The 18,270-nt window shown below is 32.4% G+C and overlaps 1 protein-coding gene across 3 annotated transcripts in view; it reads right to left on the reverse strand.

Moving 5' to 3' along the window:
- LOC118199701 (uncharacterized) overlaps window positions 1-18,270 on the reverse strand; it is a 45,113-nt gene that overhangs the window by 14,691 nt on the left and 12,152 nt on the right. For all 3 annotated transcript variants that reach the window (XM_035371611.2, XM_035371613.2, XM_035371610.2), the window contains exon 3: window positions 8,150-8,224. In XM_035371611.2, the coding sequence (XP_035227502.2) occupies window positions 8,150-8,224 (75 nt within the window). The remainder of the gene's footprint in view (window positions 1-8,149; window positions 8,225-18,270) is intronic.

Below are 18,270 nucleotides of genomic sequence, written 5' to 3' on the forward strand. Positions count from 1 at the left end.
TTCTATGAGGTTTTTTCCTTGTGCTACAAAATGTACACTGCCTGGTTCTAAATTTCACTGGTATATGTTAGCGTTATTTAGTTTCTTTTCATCTGGCACATAAATTTGTGGTTTATGTTAATGGGGGGGGGCTTGGTCTTTTTGGCTTTGGTACGGATCACTCGTTTCCCATTCATACTTATTTTATTTGTATTTCATCCCAAAATATTCAGAAAATATTTTTAATCCAAATAAAACTTTATGCGATTTCTATTTTTAATTATAGCAAAGTATATTTACGTTAAATTTAAACCACATGAAATAATTTATAAAATCACAATACTAGCTTGGGGAGCAAGTGTGTTGAGGTCAGAGAAAAGTCTCTGGAAAAGAAAGACATTTTTACTGGGCAGGTGCACGTATTTAGTAATAAAATAACTCTGTGGTTTCAAAACCCCTTATCTATATCCCGGTAAAAATAAACATTCCTATTTGAAAAGCAAGCAAATGCCATTGTGAAGAGCAGTGGTTTCAAGGTGCAACCAGTGAGCCTCTAGAGCATTGTGAGCACTGTGTCACAATGCACAATGACACAGTGCTCACAATGCTCTAGTGGCGCAGTGGTCGTGCCCTGAAAGCACAAAGCAAATGCCATATATATACAGGGTTTTTTTTTATATATGCAGTTTAATTATTGCTATTTTTTATTGTTTATGATAGAAATCATGATGCGTGATTAATAACTTTTGAAATTTAAAGTTGCTTATATTAATAAAAGGAAGTTATTTTTTCTCACTGTAAACGAATTTTAAAAGGCATCCGATTTGAAGTACTAAGACCTAAAACATGTACGATTCTGCAGTCATTTTGTGTTATTTAGAGGTAAAAGATCAGTAATCAATTGATTTTCACTCAAAAATTTTGGAAAGAAGAGGAGAAAAAATTTTGAAATTGGTGGTTTCAGGGCGTGACCACCGTGCGCCAAAGGGTTAAAACATATTACAAAATTTTCCTGGTGGGACAAAACTTGAAAATAAATGAAAACCTATTCTCTTTCATTTATTAAAAATTTTCTTTGATGCATATATTACATATATTGCATACAGCAATAATATATGTTAGGCATGGCCAAATTGCGGCTTCCTAACGCCTGCGGCTCACGAGCTACTTATGGCCCTCTGGTATCTTAAATACACTTTGCTTGCAACAAACAATGGTGTCTTTTTCAAAATATAATTGGATTATAAAATTTAAATCATACAATGACACATTTCTTCATTAATCACAAATTTAACTTTTTAAATTATGCTATGTATGTAATCATTTTATTGATTTCACACTATCCGCTCACTGCCACAATAACAAACAAAATTGCAAATAATTTCATTTCTGCCAATTATTACCATGGCCATGCTACTTTTAGAGGAGATAATGGTTATTTCTCTCAGGTTAATTTTATTTCAGACAGTTTCTGTTTGCATTCCATCTGTGTTGTCCCTTTTCCTTCACAAAAGTTGTGATCCCTTGTCTTGCAAGATATGTTCTTCCTTGAAGGGTATTAATCAATTAATATACATTAAATTTCCATTACTTAAATTTTCAACTATATAACAATTTTTTCCAGTTGGGTTTTTTTTGCCATCTGATGGAACAGTCAAGTGTGAACCACTGGTGTTACAGTCGCAAGATGGAACATTCAAGTGTGTGGCACTGGTGGTACACACCACCCAATGAGAGCTCAAGTGTGAGCCACCAATGGTACACGCCAGAGTGAATGCCTTAAATCGAAAGCTTCTGCTTAAAAATTATTGAAAATTTGATCTATAATAGCAAATGCTGTTGCTTGCATTCACTAGACAAAGTACCATTAGTATAAACAGTAAAGAATCAATAACCTCCATTGGATAGTTAAAAGATAATGATTTCACATAAAAAAAAATAAATTAAAGAACAAAATAACAGTAACACATTCCTATGTCTGCAAACTGATCTATGTCTAGTTTGTAAAATACTGCTAAATAATAATAGTTTGTAAAATTGCTAATCTGGCAAATCTTTCATTGCAACTATGAAAGAGTTTCTGTATAAAAAATCACTTACAAAATCTAACTGTTAGCACCCTTAAAATGAAAACACTAAGAAAATTGATGAAATTTTAAAAAAGCAATAGTACTAAATATATTTTGAAAATCAATGATATTTAGGATTCAGGCTAATAATGTAATCTATTACAACAATATAATACAGTCAAATACCGAAAATCCACCGACCTGAAATCCGCGTTGCCTCTCAAAATATAAACATTAAAATTATAGGTTCCGGAAACCGCAACATTGAGTAGGAAATATCGAAGAAAAAATACCTACCAAATAATGACGTCATAATTACCGAATAATAATGAGTCATAACGGAAATACCAAATTATTGACATCATGATACAAGTTTTTTCTCTTCTAATCTAGGTAAAAAAGCAGACGATTCACTCAACTCTTCTTTCGAGTTCACGATTCACGTTGTTGTATTTTCTGAGCTTTGTTATTTCAGGAGATAATTTAGTGCTGCTTTTTTTTATCCGGATATTTTGTGGATAAATTAAGAATATTTTTAATTTCAGCCCTTTTTAATACAATTACAGATAAGAAACACACTTGTGATTTTACTGCTTGCAACGCAGAAAAACGTAAACATGTTGCATTGGTGGTAATGCAAAAAGTGCAAATTCTGCAAAAGATGGAGAATGATTCGTATGGAATTGCGACACAATTGTGTATGATATAAAGAAAAAATAAAGAAAAGCTGTTGAAATTTTACAGCAACAGTGATTCTAACACCGGAATCCGAAACCGGAAATCTTCGCATGAGGTGAAATCGGCAAACCTCGATGCTGTGTACATATAACAGGGTTGCCACTCAAACAAGAGAATGAAATTCCCTGACTTTTCCAGGTTTTCCATGTGTGTTTCAAGAAAATTCCAGTCTATCTGCGTAATATACGTTGGCTGCGCTAGGAGATAAATTAATTATGGTATTACTTGTATTGTGTAGCAAATTCACTTAATTATTCAATAAATCCCAGAGGACATTTATTCTTAATTATTCTTGGTATACTTTGTTTGATAATTTTGTTTACTTTTCCACTTAAGAAACTTAATAAAATTTAAGATATATACATTGGATAACAAATGTATGTTTTATTTAATTACTCATGATCATCACCAGTTCAACACGAGGCTAATCCTGTCTTTATAAATCACAACGCAATGCTAAATAGTTAGGTTAGATTTTAGGTAAATTTAATTTGTGTGAGGTATGTTCTTAAAAGGCACCTTAACACTTGAAAACACAAATATAATTAAAATAGTTGTTGTTTTCTTCACTGAAGATTGAGATTAGAATCTTCCCAATCTGGAATAAAATAAGGCTTTTTTGCAGACATTCTGCAGCTAAACGAAAGAAAGAAATCTATTTTAATAAATTGAGGTATTTTATATTTATTTCGCAGCATACATAAAGGAAAAAATATGTGCATTAAATTTCGTCATGGTATGTCATCATACTGCTAGAATTAACTTCAGGATTATACCAGAGAAAATTTCCTGAAATTTGGAAATATTATTTACTAATAATAACTAAATTTAGAGGGAAGAAGCAACATTAAATTATACGAATAACATAAAAATAAAGATAATTACTTAAAAATTGAATTAGAATACTCAATGATATTTTAGCGAATATAGTTATATTACATGGTCAGCTTGATGACTGATTACTATTTTTTTATTTTACTGCAAAATGGCAAGGTATTTATTAAAAAGAAAAAAAAAAAAAAAAAGTTTAAAAAGATTTTGCAGTAAAATTCTAGTACAAAAGTCGTTAATCCAGACGGACCTCAGAGCTGCAAACTTTCTGCGCATGCGTCAACGCAAATTTTCGTTGACGCATGTGCGTAATACCTTTACGCATGCGCATTATACGTTTACGCATGCACGTTTAATGTATAACGGACGGTATGAGCTCAGCTAAAATTATCTAATTATCTATTTCAGTTAATGTTGCAGATTGCGTTGTTCCTTAATCTTCGAATTGGAACAGGCTTATTATTTTTTGCAGACTGTTAGAGCAATTTTATAAAAGTAAAGCCTCGTTTCCGCCACTGTGTACGAATGCGTTGCGTCAATTGAAGACACACCTTCGGCATCCGTACAAGCGTTACCACTGCTGCGTATCCGTTAAATATCTTCATTTTCCGCCGCTAGGTGTCACTGTAATATTTTGGCGCCAAACAAGCAGTTCACGAGTTACGATGCTGAACATCTGCATTTTTCCCGCTTAAGCGAGTATTGTTTGTTTTGGATTTGATATGGATCCTGACGTAAACGTAGAAAAGTTTTGTTTACTAAATTCCATGTTATTGGAAATTTTTATTTCTGCTTATGAACTGCAAAAGTAAAGTACAGCAATTTTTAGATAAGTAAGGTTATAATGCATATTATGAACATCACTAATTCCATAGAAACTGAAGTAAATTTTAAAAAAAATTTTGTGTTTTTAGAAGCCTTAAATATTAATGAAATAATATATATATTATTAAAACTAAAATGTACTGTTAGTGAAAAAAATAAACAAATAAATAAATAAAATAAAAAAGTTAAAGGAATTACAAAATAATTGGTACTTTAAAAATACAGAGCAACTGTAAAGAAAGGCTCACAATATTTACACAAAATTTGCTACGCTTGTAAACCGCTGACTTCAGGGTCATAGCTGGACAATTTGTTAGAAATCTCGTTTGTTTTAAAATGCACTATGAGCAGTTATATTTTATGCATAATCCATAAAATATTATTTTTAATTTAAACATTTTTAATTCATATCTCTTTTTATAGAAGAAGTTATAAAAATAAGATTTTTCTCTTTATATAATACACACATTAGGTAAAGAAAATGGAAATATTTAATTAATTAATTCCTGCACTTCTGCTGGAGAGGACTGAATTTAAAAGCAATTATTATAGTAATTTTTTGTTAAAAAATGTTTAGGGCATTAACACTGTCGCATGTTAATTGGATAATTTAGAGACATAAACATCTCAAAGTCTGAGCACATGTATATACATTCACATAAAAGTGAAATGAAGATATATATATATATCTACAGGGTTTCAAAATAAATTTAAACAATTCTTTTGTGCCATTGCTGCAAGGAATGAAATTTGAATTTAACAAACATTTTCTATTTGTAAAAAGCAAATTTAAAGTTAATTAAATTTAAATGAAATTTAATGGAAACAAATAAATGATTAATTATTGCTGCGAACTAATACACAATATCATTTAAATTCTGAGAGCATATGTAAATCAAGTGCAAGTATCAAAATCCATGAATAAATATATAATTCCAAAAATTTATTTGTCCCCAGGCGCAGAACCCAAGGGGCGCCAAACTGATGTTATGACATTTTAGAATTAAATGTTTTCCATCCTTGGCAAGTAGTAGGGGGCGCGAAATCTTCAGTTGTCCCTGGGCGCTGAAAACCCTAGCTACGACTCTGACTGTAGTTGCAGTTATCTTATTTTTCTTATCTTTTTTTAACTGAATTCAGCTGATTGCTGACTTTTTCAGTATGCAAATTTCTCCTTATAATGTTAATTCAGCTATAATGTATTTTTTAGCAAAACATTCTTTCCCTAAGCCAGCGTTCATCGCTACTTCTGCTGCCATTAATTGTTGGTGACAACACCTGATTGCTCCTTTTTTACCATGTGACCACAATGCATCCGCAGACATACGGATAGAAGTTGAACATTGTTGAACTCCATCCGTATGTCATCCGTCACTGCACATCGACCGGATTGCAGATGTAAATCTAAGTGAATTCGCCCGCTGATTGGAGAAACGCATAGACACCGCAACGCATACGCAGCAGTGGAAACGGGCCTTAAGTTGGAACTTTCGATTATGTCAAATAGAATTTCCGATTCTGGATCTACAAAGGGAAAGCATGTTTCGATGTCCATCAAACAAAAAGTGGAATTGCTGCAAAAAATGGATAAAAACTCCTTTGTTTCTCAAACCATTCCGAAATTTGTTTATCAATTTCACGCGGGACGTCGCGCCGTGCAGTGAACTCGAAGTTGATCTGTCAGCACTATCCTTATCTTCAGGGGCAGATGTTTTTATTTTATTTGGCTTATAGTGTAGTATTTCATCTCGATGTACTCCGTCTTTGATATGATTTAAAATCAAATTCCTCGTCATTATAAATATCACGAATATAAATCAAATAGTTTTCTGGTTGCAATTTTCTAATTTCGACTATGTGTAATGTATGCTTTACGCATGCGCGCGTTGAAAGAAATGTTTAAGAAAGTAAACAAATAAATATTAAGCTCTTCTTTTTTTTTTTTTTTTTTTGTGTTTTTGTTTTTTGTAAATTTTGATACCCTTTAGATCATAATTGCTCTTTATTTCATAAATTACAGTTTCATATTTTTAATTTTAGAATTTCTGCATGCCATCTTACCAGATTTAAACTGATTATCTATAATCCGGAATCGCTTAAGTCCTGACGAGTCCGGATTAAAGACTTTTGACTCTATACGGTAAGGCTTTGGCACAATTTTGAAAATTGTCGCCAAGACCAAAATGACCCGTTTACTGCGCATCATCATGTCGCCAAATCCCATTGTACCATGCACGGAGATTATTCTAACCAAAGAATATCTATGTAGAAAAGAAAAGGTTCCATACAAGTAAACGACGACGGAACCTGGTGGCCAGAATTTCCGTCTCCGCGATGTGTACAGGAAATTGAGAAACACGTGTTATGAAGAAACGTTCTTTGACAAAAAGAAAGCTACTAAAATCCGTTTTTAAATTATTGCGAAAAATACAAGAAGAAACGTTTTATCAAAGGACGTTTCTTTTTGGATTTTTCGCAATAATTTTAAAAACGGATTTTCGTAGTTTTTTTTTTCCCCTCAAAATAACTAATCCATGAATTAATTTACTTGTGCCAAAAAATATTTTCTTTTCCTTTTGAGTTTAACCACTTGCGCTAAGACTAAACTTCACGGTTGCGGTGCCGTGCGCTACAATATAACAAGCGGTAAAGTGTCTCATTTACGCCACTCCGCATCTGCGAGTGCAATCCAGAGCTGTAACTCGAGAAATAAACAATCTCGTTGTTAGGCGACGTGTGCACGTTATTTTCATTTTTGCGATAAATGCTTATCGACGTGGTGTTCACATCACTCGCGGTTTGAGACAAAAGCATCTCGATGTGTGCGGCATGTCTTTTTTTCGCAAGTGGTTAAAGAAATTTTAAACGATATTCAGTTTATGAACTCTTGATAACGTGACCTTCGAACTTCGACACCGGTTTCGAGCTTTGGCGACAGATATATCACGCATGCACAGCTGTTTCCCTCTATGATGGAACGGAGCCACGTCTGTTGCAGAGAGGTTTTCCTTCTTTACAATACATATTGTTTGTTTCTAACCTCCATGGTACCATATACTAGGATTAAACCCATTTTGTTTTATACGAGAACAGGTACTTTCTTTAATTCATGCACTGCACATACGATTCTCGAGAATACTGGAAACCAAAAGGTGCGGGAAACTTGCTTTGCCTTTCTAAAAGACAATCAAATTGGAGCTGCGAAAATTGGCTCTATGACAGCTGCCCGAATGACACTCACATGATACACAATTCGCCAAAAAAGTTATCTCTTCCGACGTTGGCGCAAAAGTCTCTTTTTTTGGCGGGATCGTTGTATGAACTTCCCTGACTTTTACAGATTTTGACAAAAATACTTAAATTCCCTGACTTTTCCCTCAATTTTTTGGTCAATTTTCGAATTCCCTGACTTTTTCTGGTTCTCCCAGTTTTCCAGGTAGTGCGGCAACCCTGATATAATACAATGAATAATATAATCAATTTATATATGTAATAATAATTTAATGCATATAATAAGATATTTCAAAAATGTGTATAATAATTTAATTAAATGTATCTAATACGCCTTATTTATTTTGCACTTTTAGTCTGAATATTATGATTTATCTTTTCTGTCCTGAAATCCGCAAAATCCTAAAATCCGCACAACCTCTGGTCCCAAGCTTTGCGGATTTCTGGACTTCTACTGTACATACAAATTTTCTTACATCAGCTGCTTCTGCATCAAAAGTATCTGAATCTCTGCTCAGTTCTTGAAATATCTGATGCAATGATACAGGAGCCTGTAAGTGGGAAAAAAAATATTAATTATCAAATGAATAAGTAAAACAGAAAATAAAATTAACAAACTTACTAATAGTATAAAAAATTGGATGTTATTGGATCAAGTAGAACAACAGAAGTTTAAACTTTGAAATGAAATGTGGGAGCAAAGTATGAAAAAAACACATAAAAATTACAGACTGGGGGGGTCCTCAATTGAAAAAAGAATTAATATTTGTTATAAAAAATTGACAGGTACAATCCAACATAAAAATAAAAAATTAAATCCTCAAAACTGAAAGACAAAAATGCTGCTAAAAGTTATTAACATAATTCTTCACAAAACCAGAATATGCCGAAGGTCAAAGGAAGTTGATAAGAATCGAGGACCAAACTGGAGATGATCAAAATAACTAACAGCCCCATTCGAGTGAATAGAACTGTGATTTATCCCACATGAAATGAATTTGTTGAAAAAATAATGGCCAATTTTCACAAAAACAAAACAGAAGTGAAAATTTACTTTATTTCTTTAAACACATGTGTACTTTATGTATGATTAAACATATATACGAAGTTGTTAGCATACTTTTATTTTACCTCAAGTGGATCTTTAAATTAAGTACAGCTAACAAGCATTTTCGGTACTGTTCTGTCATCGGGACCAGATTCAGATATGCATGTATGTGTTCAAGTATGCATGTATACATGTATGTGTGTATGTATGCATGCATATTTACATACCTTTCTGAATCTGATCCCGATAACGGAAGAGTACCACATTTTCTACAGATGCATTTACTTCCTTTTAACAATTTCATGTTTGTGTGTTAAACATGATCGTATTACTTTAATCAAAAAGACTGTAGATAGTAGAAAAGTTTAGCACGGATTCACGTCAAAATAATAGGAACTAGTATATACATTTATGCATTTTCTATGTAAAGTTAAAACTAAGTAAAGGTAGTCCTTTGAAGTGTATTTGAATGCATGAATAATATATGCTAAGATCTAATGTATTGCAAAAGCAAAATATGTTGTTGATAGTGTGCATTGTAAATGAAAATTTAAAATTAGCATAGTGTAAACTTACTTATTTAAAAGTTCTCTCTATTTTTTTAGTTAGTTGAAATTTAAGTCTAGAACATTAGATATCAATTTTGAAAAAGCTTGTCATTGAGGAATGGTGTATCTAATGATTCTAATGATGTACGAGCTCAAATAGCAGGTAGTTGTTGAAATATTTCAATTTTGCACACTGTTTTACCCAACACAAAGCTGAAGAGTGGGGTGAAAAAAGAGGTTAAGAGTAAAAGTAAATTGTAAAAGGTTAACCTTGTACATGCACAGTGTAAACCTAGGTTTAAGAATTAATTTTAACTTAAATGAAATTTTGTAAGAGTTGGCTCTTTTAGGTTAGAATTTTAAAATCTTATCAAAGATTATTAAGACCTTTATTTTTAATTAGTTTAAATTCTGGTGAGACAATATTTAAGCTTTATGTTAATTAACCAATTATTATGATTTGGAATTTAACTTTCCATAGTAATCACCAGAATGCAAATTAGCTGTGTGAGTATTTCTGTTCAACAGATGCGAGTTTAAGCTATTCTTTCTTCTAAAATACATGCAATATCCGTCAGATATTAATGTGAGCTGTTTCGTTTGCACCCACTGTGGAATGTAATTGAAATGTGAACTAAGCTTGTTCATAATCATCAAAAGGTTAAGCCAAGAGTTTGAATGTTTTAAGAATTAGAGCTTTTGGCCGCCGTGCTTGCAGGTATGTTTCATCTCCAGCTCTGTAGGAGTTTATTCCCTGCATTAACCATTTCACTAACCTATGTTAAAAGCATGTTGTTAAATATTTGAGCCAGAAAAGCAGATCATTTTGTATAACCTCCAACTATAATACTTGAATTTATAATACAACTTATGTTATTTTAAATACCTGCAAGTTGTGGAGTAATGTTTTGTAAACGCAAGCAGTGTTTTCTGTTAAATTCAAAGAGTTAATTAAAAGGTTATTTTAATCTCCACAGGACTTTATTATCTTAACCCAAATGGCATGGCTTTTTGGATATGCTTACTATTATCAATATTTAAACAGGATTTATTACTTAACCTTGCATAATTACTTATTTTAGTCTGTTTGTAGAAACTTCCATTCAAATTCCATTAGATGATATTTATTTAGATCATTAAGGAAAGTAAGAAGTAAAATACTTTAAATTATAAGCTAATATGTACCAAGATACGAAAAATCTCATGACTGGATAAAGATGATCATTCCACTCAGGGGATTATTTCAGATTGCAGCAATAAGTTGGTTTTCAGTCTTAGTTTACGCTTCTACAAAAAGCGATCCCTACAACTTGAAAAATTTCTTTTGTTTATGCCATTGTAGATGGTATCTCAGTAGCATCAAAATACGCAAATGAGCATATTTTGCACATATTCTAACACCTTAAATAAAATGTTTAAAAAAAAATCAAAGCATAATTTATTTGCATTTATTGATGCCAGTGATGGTGCTGTCAATGGTTCACTCATGAAGCTAAACTAAAATGTGCAGGAACCAACTGCATTTTTCTCTGTTAAACCAAGCTGAGCACCTATGATAGTGAGCTTTTCACCATTTATATAGCAATGAAAAGATTTCATCAGATGAAGGATGTAAGGATGTAATTTCCTGATTTACACAAACCCAAAGGCATTAATCTAAGCCAAGGGTTCCCAAAACGGGCACATGTAGGGAGATAGCCCTAGTGTGCTTTGCATTAATCTATCAAACAAAACCAACCAATCCCAAAGTGCGCTCCCTGGCAGCCTCGGGTGCTGGAAGTAAGCATCATGGAGAGACAAGACTTGCAGTGAATGCACTGATATATTTTTCATTAATTACATGTTCATTAATATGTTGCACTAATTTTTATTCTATTTCTTGAAATAATAGTTCCTTAAATTTTTCTTAATACTTATGCTTTCATTTGTTAATCTAATTCCATTTACATTATATTTTTAACATTTCTATTTCTCCTTTTAATGTAAAGTACTTCTTGTTCTCAATCTCATTTCTTAAAGCACTATTTTATTCTATCACTTAGTTTTTTTAATTTGCACATAATTCTATGTTATTGCATTCAATTATTCTCATACATTTTTTGCCCATTACTTCATGTTACAAGATGGCTATATTTGTCATCTCAGCATTTGTTGAAATTTCTTTTTTTTTTTTTTTTTTTTTTTTTTTGCTCGCGACTGTCATTATCAAAATCGTGTAAGTGCAGGAAAGTCACACAATCTTATACATTGATAGAAAAAGTCGTGATTACGACAAAATATTTCAATAAATCCTTACTGATATTTTGCAAAATGAACAGAGTTTTATTAAGCGAGGAAACCAATAGTAACGACAGTTCCGAGTGATAAAGCACTGATAACTGGGAGAGGGGAAAAGAAGCAAAAATACTGCAACTACAAGAAGAGTTACTTTGATTTTGGTTTTACTTCAGTAGGATAAACAATAATACATGTGTTGTCTGCTTAAAAAATCTTTCTTTGCTTAAATATCCTGTAAACTCAAAACTAAGCTTCCAAATAAGCTAAAGTGTCACCTTGAGACTTTTCATCTTAACTTAGTTGAAGAATCTTGCAGTTTTTTTAGTAAGAAATTGAAAAATTTACAAAAGCAAAGCAGTAACTAAACAAGTGTTAGTTATGAATATTGCCCAGCTAAAGTCTGCGAAAAGAAGTGCAAAAAACCGCACAATATCGCAGCAGAGCTTATTCTACCAGCTTCTTGCGACATGAATATTATGTAGGAAATGTTGCAGAAAACTCATTTCGAAAGGTTTTTCTATCCAACAACACTATTAGTTGAAGAAGTCAATGAATATCTCAGGATCTCAATGTTCAGTTGATAGAGAAAATGAAATGAAATTAATTTAGTCTGCAATTAGATGAGGCTACTTATAATAACAAAGATGCAAATCTTTTATGCTATGTTTGTTTCCTGGATGGTAATACTATTTATTGTTGAAGATCTTCTGTTCTGTAACAGCATGATCAGAAGTGCAAAGACTTGACTTGTTTAAAAGGCTCGACAAGTTTATAGTGGAAAATGATTTAGTTTGGAAATAGTGCATCAGTGTATGTACTGATGGCGATCAATCAATGTCCGCTTGCTATGAAAGACTGCAGATGCTTACTTGTAGCAAAACACTACAAGTTGTGTTGATTACCCTGCATTGTGCATTTGAGCTGCATCAAGAAATTCACACTTTTCTGCAAGAGGAAGGTCATGCGATTGCTAAGTATTTCGCTGAAACTAGCATATTAGTGTGACATATTTGAGAAACTAAATGTCTTGAATTCTACAGGGCAATGTATGCATATCTTGAAACTTGTAGAAAAGGTTTCAGCATGTAGGAAAAAGCTGCAGTTGTTGATAAGAAAACTGAGTGACGGTGGTGCTCAGGATTGTTTTCTACATTGTAATAAATACAAAACTACTAATAAAATCATTATTCTACAGGAATCGCTATCGTTTTTCATGGAACATCTCTCAAAGCTCACTGACTGGTTCACAAAATACTTTGCGGGAGATAATGTCGAGAAATTTATGCTGATCCAAGATTCTTTTCATTCTCAAGTACAAGTAGTTCATGCTTACATACTGCATTAATTATAACTGCATAGATGTTTTACATCTTTATGCATTGTTTAACCATTTGAGGGGTGGTATATAAAATAATTTAAATTGTGGTAAAATTTTTCATGAATTAAAACTTATGAACCCTAAGGACATAAAATTGAGACTTCGAAAAAATTTAGAACAAAACCCTGAATTTTGAAAGTCGGTATATATATTTTATACTAGTGCCCGTCTAAGACATTTTTTCCCAGGTAGCTGCTAATTGTAAATTTTTGTTTTTTAAATTAATTTTGCGTACTTTTGATGTGCGTCTGTAGAGATAGGTTGAATATAGTTATGTAAGTATGAAGACAAGAACTTCTAAAATTTCTCTAGAAATTTAAAATTTAAAAAATAAAATTTATGTTTTTATGCACTTTGATGATGCAACCCAGCTGAACATACTTATGTAAAATATAGGTAAAAAGCTTTTGAACTTGATTTAAATTCAATATTATTATTTTATAAAAAAATTTAGCAAATATAACACTGCATGCATAAATCGTATCATGCTGTAACTGAACCAGTATAATATTACAAAGAGATGTAATTCAGACGAAAAATAAAAAAATTGAAAAATTAAACACTACGTCTCAGCTGAGAAAGTATGTTGCATTTTTGAAGTTACATTTTATGCTTTAGATACTATATAAAAAAGACCATGCTTCATGCTATGATACCAAGAATCACACCCCCCATGCACACATACTTTAGATTATAAGGGCCTCTTTTTTATTTTTTGTAAATATAGGTTGTAATACATCTTTTTGTTCAGGAAGAAATGCCATTAAACAATTTTATTATTTGATACACCTCAAACACCTCAAAGCTCTTATTTCGATTTTCCACCCCTTTGGCTTCCAAGAGGCTCCTTTTCCACTCCTGGATAATTTTAGTTTGCACCTAAAAAAGGTTTTAGAAATATTTTCCCTCCTTTCACCAACTGTGAAAATTTACAGTCAAAAGTCGTTAATTCGGACACCCATAATCCGGACCTCAAAGCTAAAAACTTTCTGTGCATGCGCCGCGTTGACACATGCGCATAGGCGTTTACGCATGCGCGTAAGATCTCTTACGACTGCGCATTTGCGTGTGCGCAAGCGCAGAATACGTTTTCGCATGCACGTTTTATGTATAACGAACGGTATAAGCTAAAATGATCCAATTATCTATTTCAGTTAATGTTGATGATTGCGTTGTTCCTTAATTTCCGAATTGGATCCGGCTTATTATTTTTTGCAGACTGTAAGAGCAATACTATAAAAGTAAACTTGAACTTTCGATTATGTCAAATAGAATTTTCGAATCTGGAGCTCCCAAAGGATAGTACAAAACGAAAGTATGTTTCGATGTCCATCAAACAAAAAGTGGAATTGCTGCAAGACATGAAGAATGTGATAGAGAGGTTAGTGAAAACGAAAAAATTTCGATTGACAAGTTAGTCGGTATTTTGGGCACAGCAATTAACGGGACTTGAACAGGGGAACTTTGTAACTGAACAAAAAATTATGTCTGTTTATATAATTAAAGAGAAAGTATTATCACATAAAATGAAGCAACTTAAACAACTTACATTGAAAGAAATGTTTAATAAAGTAAACAAATAAATATTAAGCTTTTTTTTTGTAAATTTTGATACCCTTTAGATCATAATTGTTCTTTATTTCATAAATTACGGTTTCATATTTTTTATTTTAAAATTTCTGCATGCCATCTCATGCGATTTAAACTGATGATCTATAATCCGGAAAAATTGATAATCCGGAATTGCCGAAGTCCCGACGAGTCCGGATTAACGACTTTTGACTGTATTTCGAAAACAACCTATTTGTATCCTAACCTAGAAGGCAAATTTCTCTAGCATTCTTTAGTCTTTCATCAAAAATTAACAAAGACGATACCCTAGAATAAAAGCATGCTTTCAAATCAGCAGTTTTTATGATTACACTAAGAGATGAACCTTAAGTGCATTTCCATTTCCCATATTTTTAAGTGAGCTTTCCCTTGGTGTGATAAGGTCACACAAAGGGAAGAAGGCATTACTCCTGAATGACAAATTAGTTGTCAGTCACCTCTTTTGATTATTGCTGCATTAAATAATTAAAATAAATAATTAAATAAAAAATAAGATTTTGGAAAACACAAAGCAACGGGTATCTTTTGGGGCTAACATGCCACATTTAACACCTACAATTGTGTAAAGTTTTGACCCCAGACAGCAATTTTGAAATCGATGAGTGTTTCTTTTGGGAAAGAGAGAAGTGCTGAAATTGAAATTTTATCTAAACACAGACAAATGAAACTCAAGTGGAGGAAACAAAGAATAAAGAGAAACTGATATACTTGTATTCAGTCCTCATGCAGGGTCAGTAAACTCCCCATCCCTTCATGAACATACTATTGAATCCTAAACAACACTTATAAATTTATGATAAAAAATTATTACATCATAAACTGTTATAATATAAAGAAATTCTATCATGTCACAGAGTAGAAAAGGAGAAGACTGGTGCTGACATCTTATTGGCGTGGTACCCTCAGTGTGGGCGCCGGTATATATTATAAATCGGTTTTAAAATCATATAAATAATCTTCTGTTAATTATCAATTCTGACTAAAATGAAGTAAATAAATAAGATTCAGTATAAACACATCATATATTTGTAGATTCTGAATTTTTTCTTCCTCTCCAATAGAATTTATGAATCTTCAAACATGATACCTTGGAATGAGGTATATTAATTTCATAACTGCAAAATACTGAGCATTCATAGGGTGGTGCTGACACTTATAATTGAAAGGAAACACTAGAAGCTTACAGTTATGGTCTTTGGTGTAGAAAAATTAGCATTTTTAGATGGTTAAAAAATTCACAAACAGCCGGAGTATTTTACATACTGGTCCCCTTTAAAGGGTTAATCTTGGTATTTTGTAGAGGTCCGTGACACTTAACCGACAGGACATTTAGCTGACAAGGACACTTAGCCAACAGGACATTTAGCCGACAAGGACACTTAGCCGACAAGGACACTTAGCCGACACGGACACTTAGCCGACACGGACAGCTAGCCGACAAGGACACTTAGCCAACAGGACAATTAGCCAACAGGACATTTAGCCGACAAGGACACTTACCCGACAGGACATTTAGCCGACACACAGAATTCGCAGTCAGGATATTTAGCTACCGCATAGTTAACTGTCAAGACATATTGTCAATGGGACAATAAGCCGACAGTGATGTTTAGCTGACGCATGCCCAATGATTATTTAAATTTATTATCAATTACAAAATTTCTCGACTTCTCCATAAATTCAATATTTAAGTTATTTTTTTCTCCTATCAGTAACATTCAGTTTTCGATTCTTGAAGATCTCATATGTGCTTTTAATTACTGTGTTAATTTAGCATTGTTTGATATGTATCGTGCCGTTTGGTGTATATTGGCCAAATTGAAAAAGTGCTGAAATTTCTCGTCAGGGAATATGAATTAAATTTCGAAAGGAAAAAGAATTTTTTTAGCTGAGTATGGCGGTCATTTAATTACATTTTAATATGGGATCTTCAAAAACTATCTGTAAAGCTTCTTCATTTAATCAAATTTCACATCATTAATAACTTTTCTTGTTTACGTAATGATATTAATTTTCCAATCTTGCTCTTCGAAATGCTTTCAAATTTCTAATATCTTTACGTTTCAATACTATTTTGCTCATAACATCATGTTACATTCCTTCCCTTAAAAAATCGTTTGGCTTCTCCCACTAATGACATTTTCTTTCCCTGTCATGAAAAATCTGAATAATGCAATAAAAATTTGTGTTATTCTTGAATCATATTTTTTTATAGAAACATATGGTGGTAAGGGTTAGTTCAGCAAATATATTTTATTTTGTTATTAAAACTAAAAAGTGAATTTTTAAGACCAGCAAAGATATAAAGTATTTCTGACCTCTATAATTTGCAGTTCATGCCACCATCCTTGAGATAATTCTGTAACATTTTATTGACCCCGCCTCTCGCTTAAAATAATTACTTAGGTTAATGTTTATAGCCCTAAACTAGTGCATAATGCTTATTTTAGAAGTAAAATATTCTTTAAGATTTTGTTTTATTCATTACTGAAGCTGCAGAAGGAGGCGGCCAAAAACAACATAGGGCGGAGCAAAGCATCAGATCGTGAAAAGTCACCGTAATGTGGTGCCATCTATCGATGCTAGATTTAACTAAATCAGTCATGTAAATAAATAGATAATATTATGTATTATGTTTTGAAAGTCGTGATGTGTAATTTTCAATATAATATGTTATACAGTCAAAAGTCGTTAATTCGGACACCCATAATCCGGAATGATCTATAATCTGGACCTCAAAGCTACAAACTTTCTGCGCATGCATAGGTGACGCATGCGCGTAAGACCTTTACGGCTGCGAATACGCGTGTGCGCGTGCACAAAATACGTTTACGCTTGCGCGTTTAATGTATAACAGACGGTATAAGCTAAGCTAAAATTATCTAATTCAGTTAATGTTGCAGATTGCGTTGTTCCTGATTCTTCGAATTGGATCCGGCTTATTATTTTTTGCAGACTGTTAGAGCAATTTTATAAAAGTAAGCTTGAACTTTCAATTATGTCAAATAGAATTTCCGATATATATTTACTAATATGTAAAGGATATACAAAGTGAAAGTATGTTTAGATGTCCATTAAACAAAAAGTGGAATTATTGCAAAAAATGGATAAAGGCATATCCTTCGTTTCTCAAACCATTCCGAAATCTGTTTATCAATTTCACGCTGCTCTGCGGCCCGGGGGGGGGGGGGAAACGCCGCAGCACGCAATGAATTGGAAGTTAATCTGTCAGCACTATCCTTATCTTCAGGGCAGATGTTTTTATTTTATTTCGCTTATAATTCCTTACTAAATGTAGTATTTCATCTCGATGTACTCCGTCTTTGATACGATTTAAATCAAATTCCTCCTCATTATAATTCGCTTCCGATAAAGAAGAAAGTGATACAGAGGTTAGTGAAAACGAAAAAATTTCGATTGACAAGTTAGTCGGTATTCTGGGCACAGCAATTAACGGGACTTGAACAGGGGAACTTTGTAACTGAACAAAAAATTATGTCTGTTTATATAATTAAAGAGAAAGTATTATCACATAAAATGAAGCAACTTAAACAACTTACATTGAAAGAAATGTTTAATAAAGTAAACAAATAAATATTAAGCTTTTTTTTTTGTAAATTTTGATACCCTTTAGATCATAATTGTTCTTTATTTCATAAATTATGGTTTCATATTTTTAATTTTATAATTTCTGCATGCCATCTTACCAGATTTAAACTGATGATCTATAATCCT

Source organism: Stegodyphus dumicola, chromosome 12 (assembly GCF_044657685.1).
Source record: "Stegodyphus dumicola isolate Sdum_Otavi_A_Nest chromosome 12, ASM4465768v1".
In the NCBI taxonomy this organism is placed as follows: Eukaryota; Metazoa; Arthropoda; class Arachnida; order Araneae; family Eresidae; genus Stegodyphus; species Stegodyphus dumicola.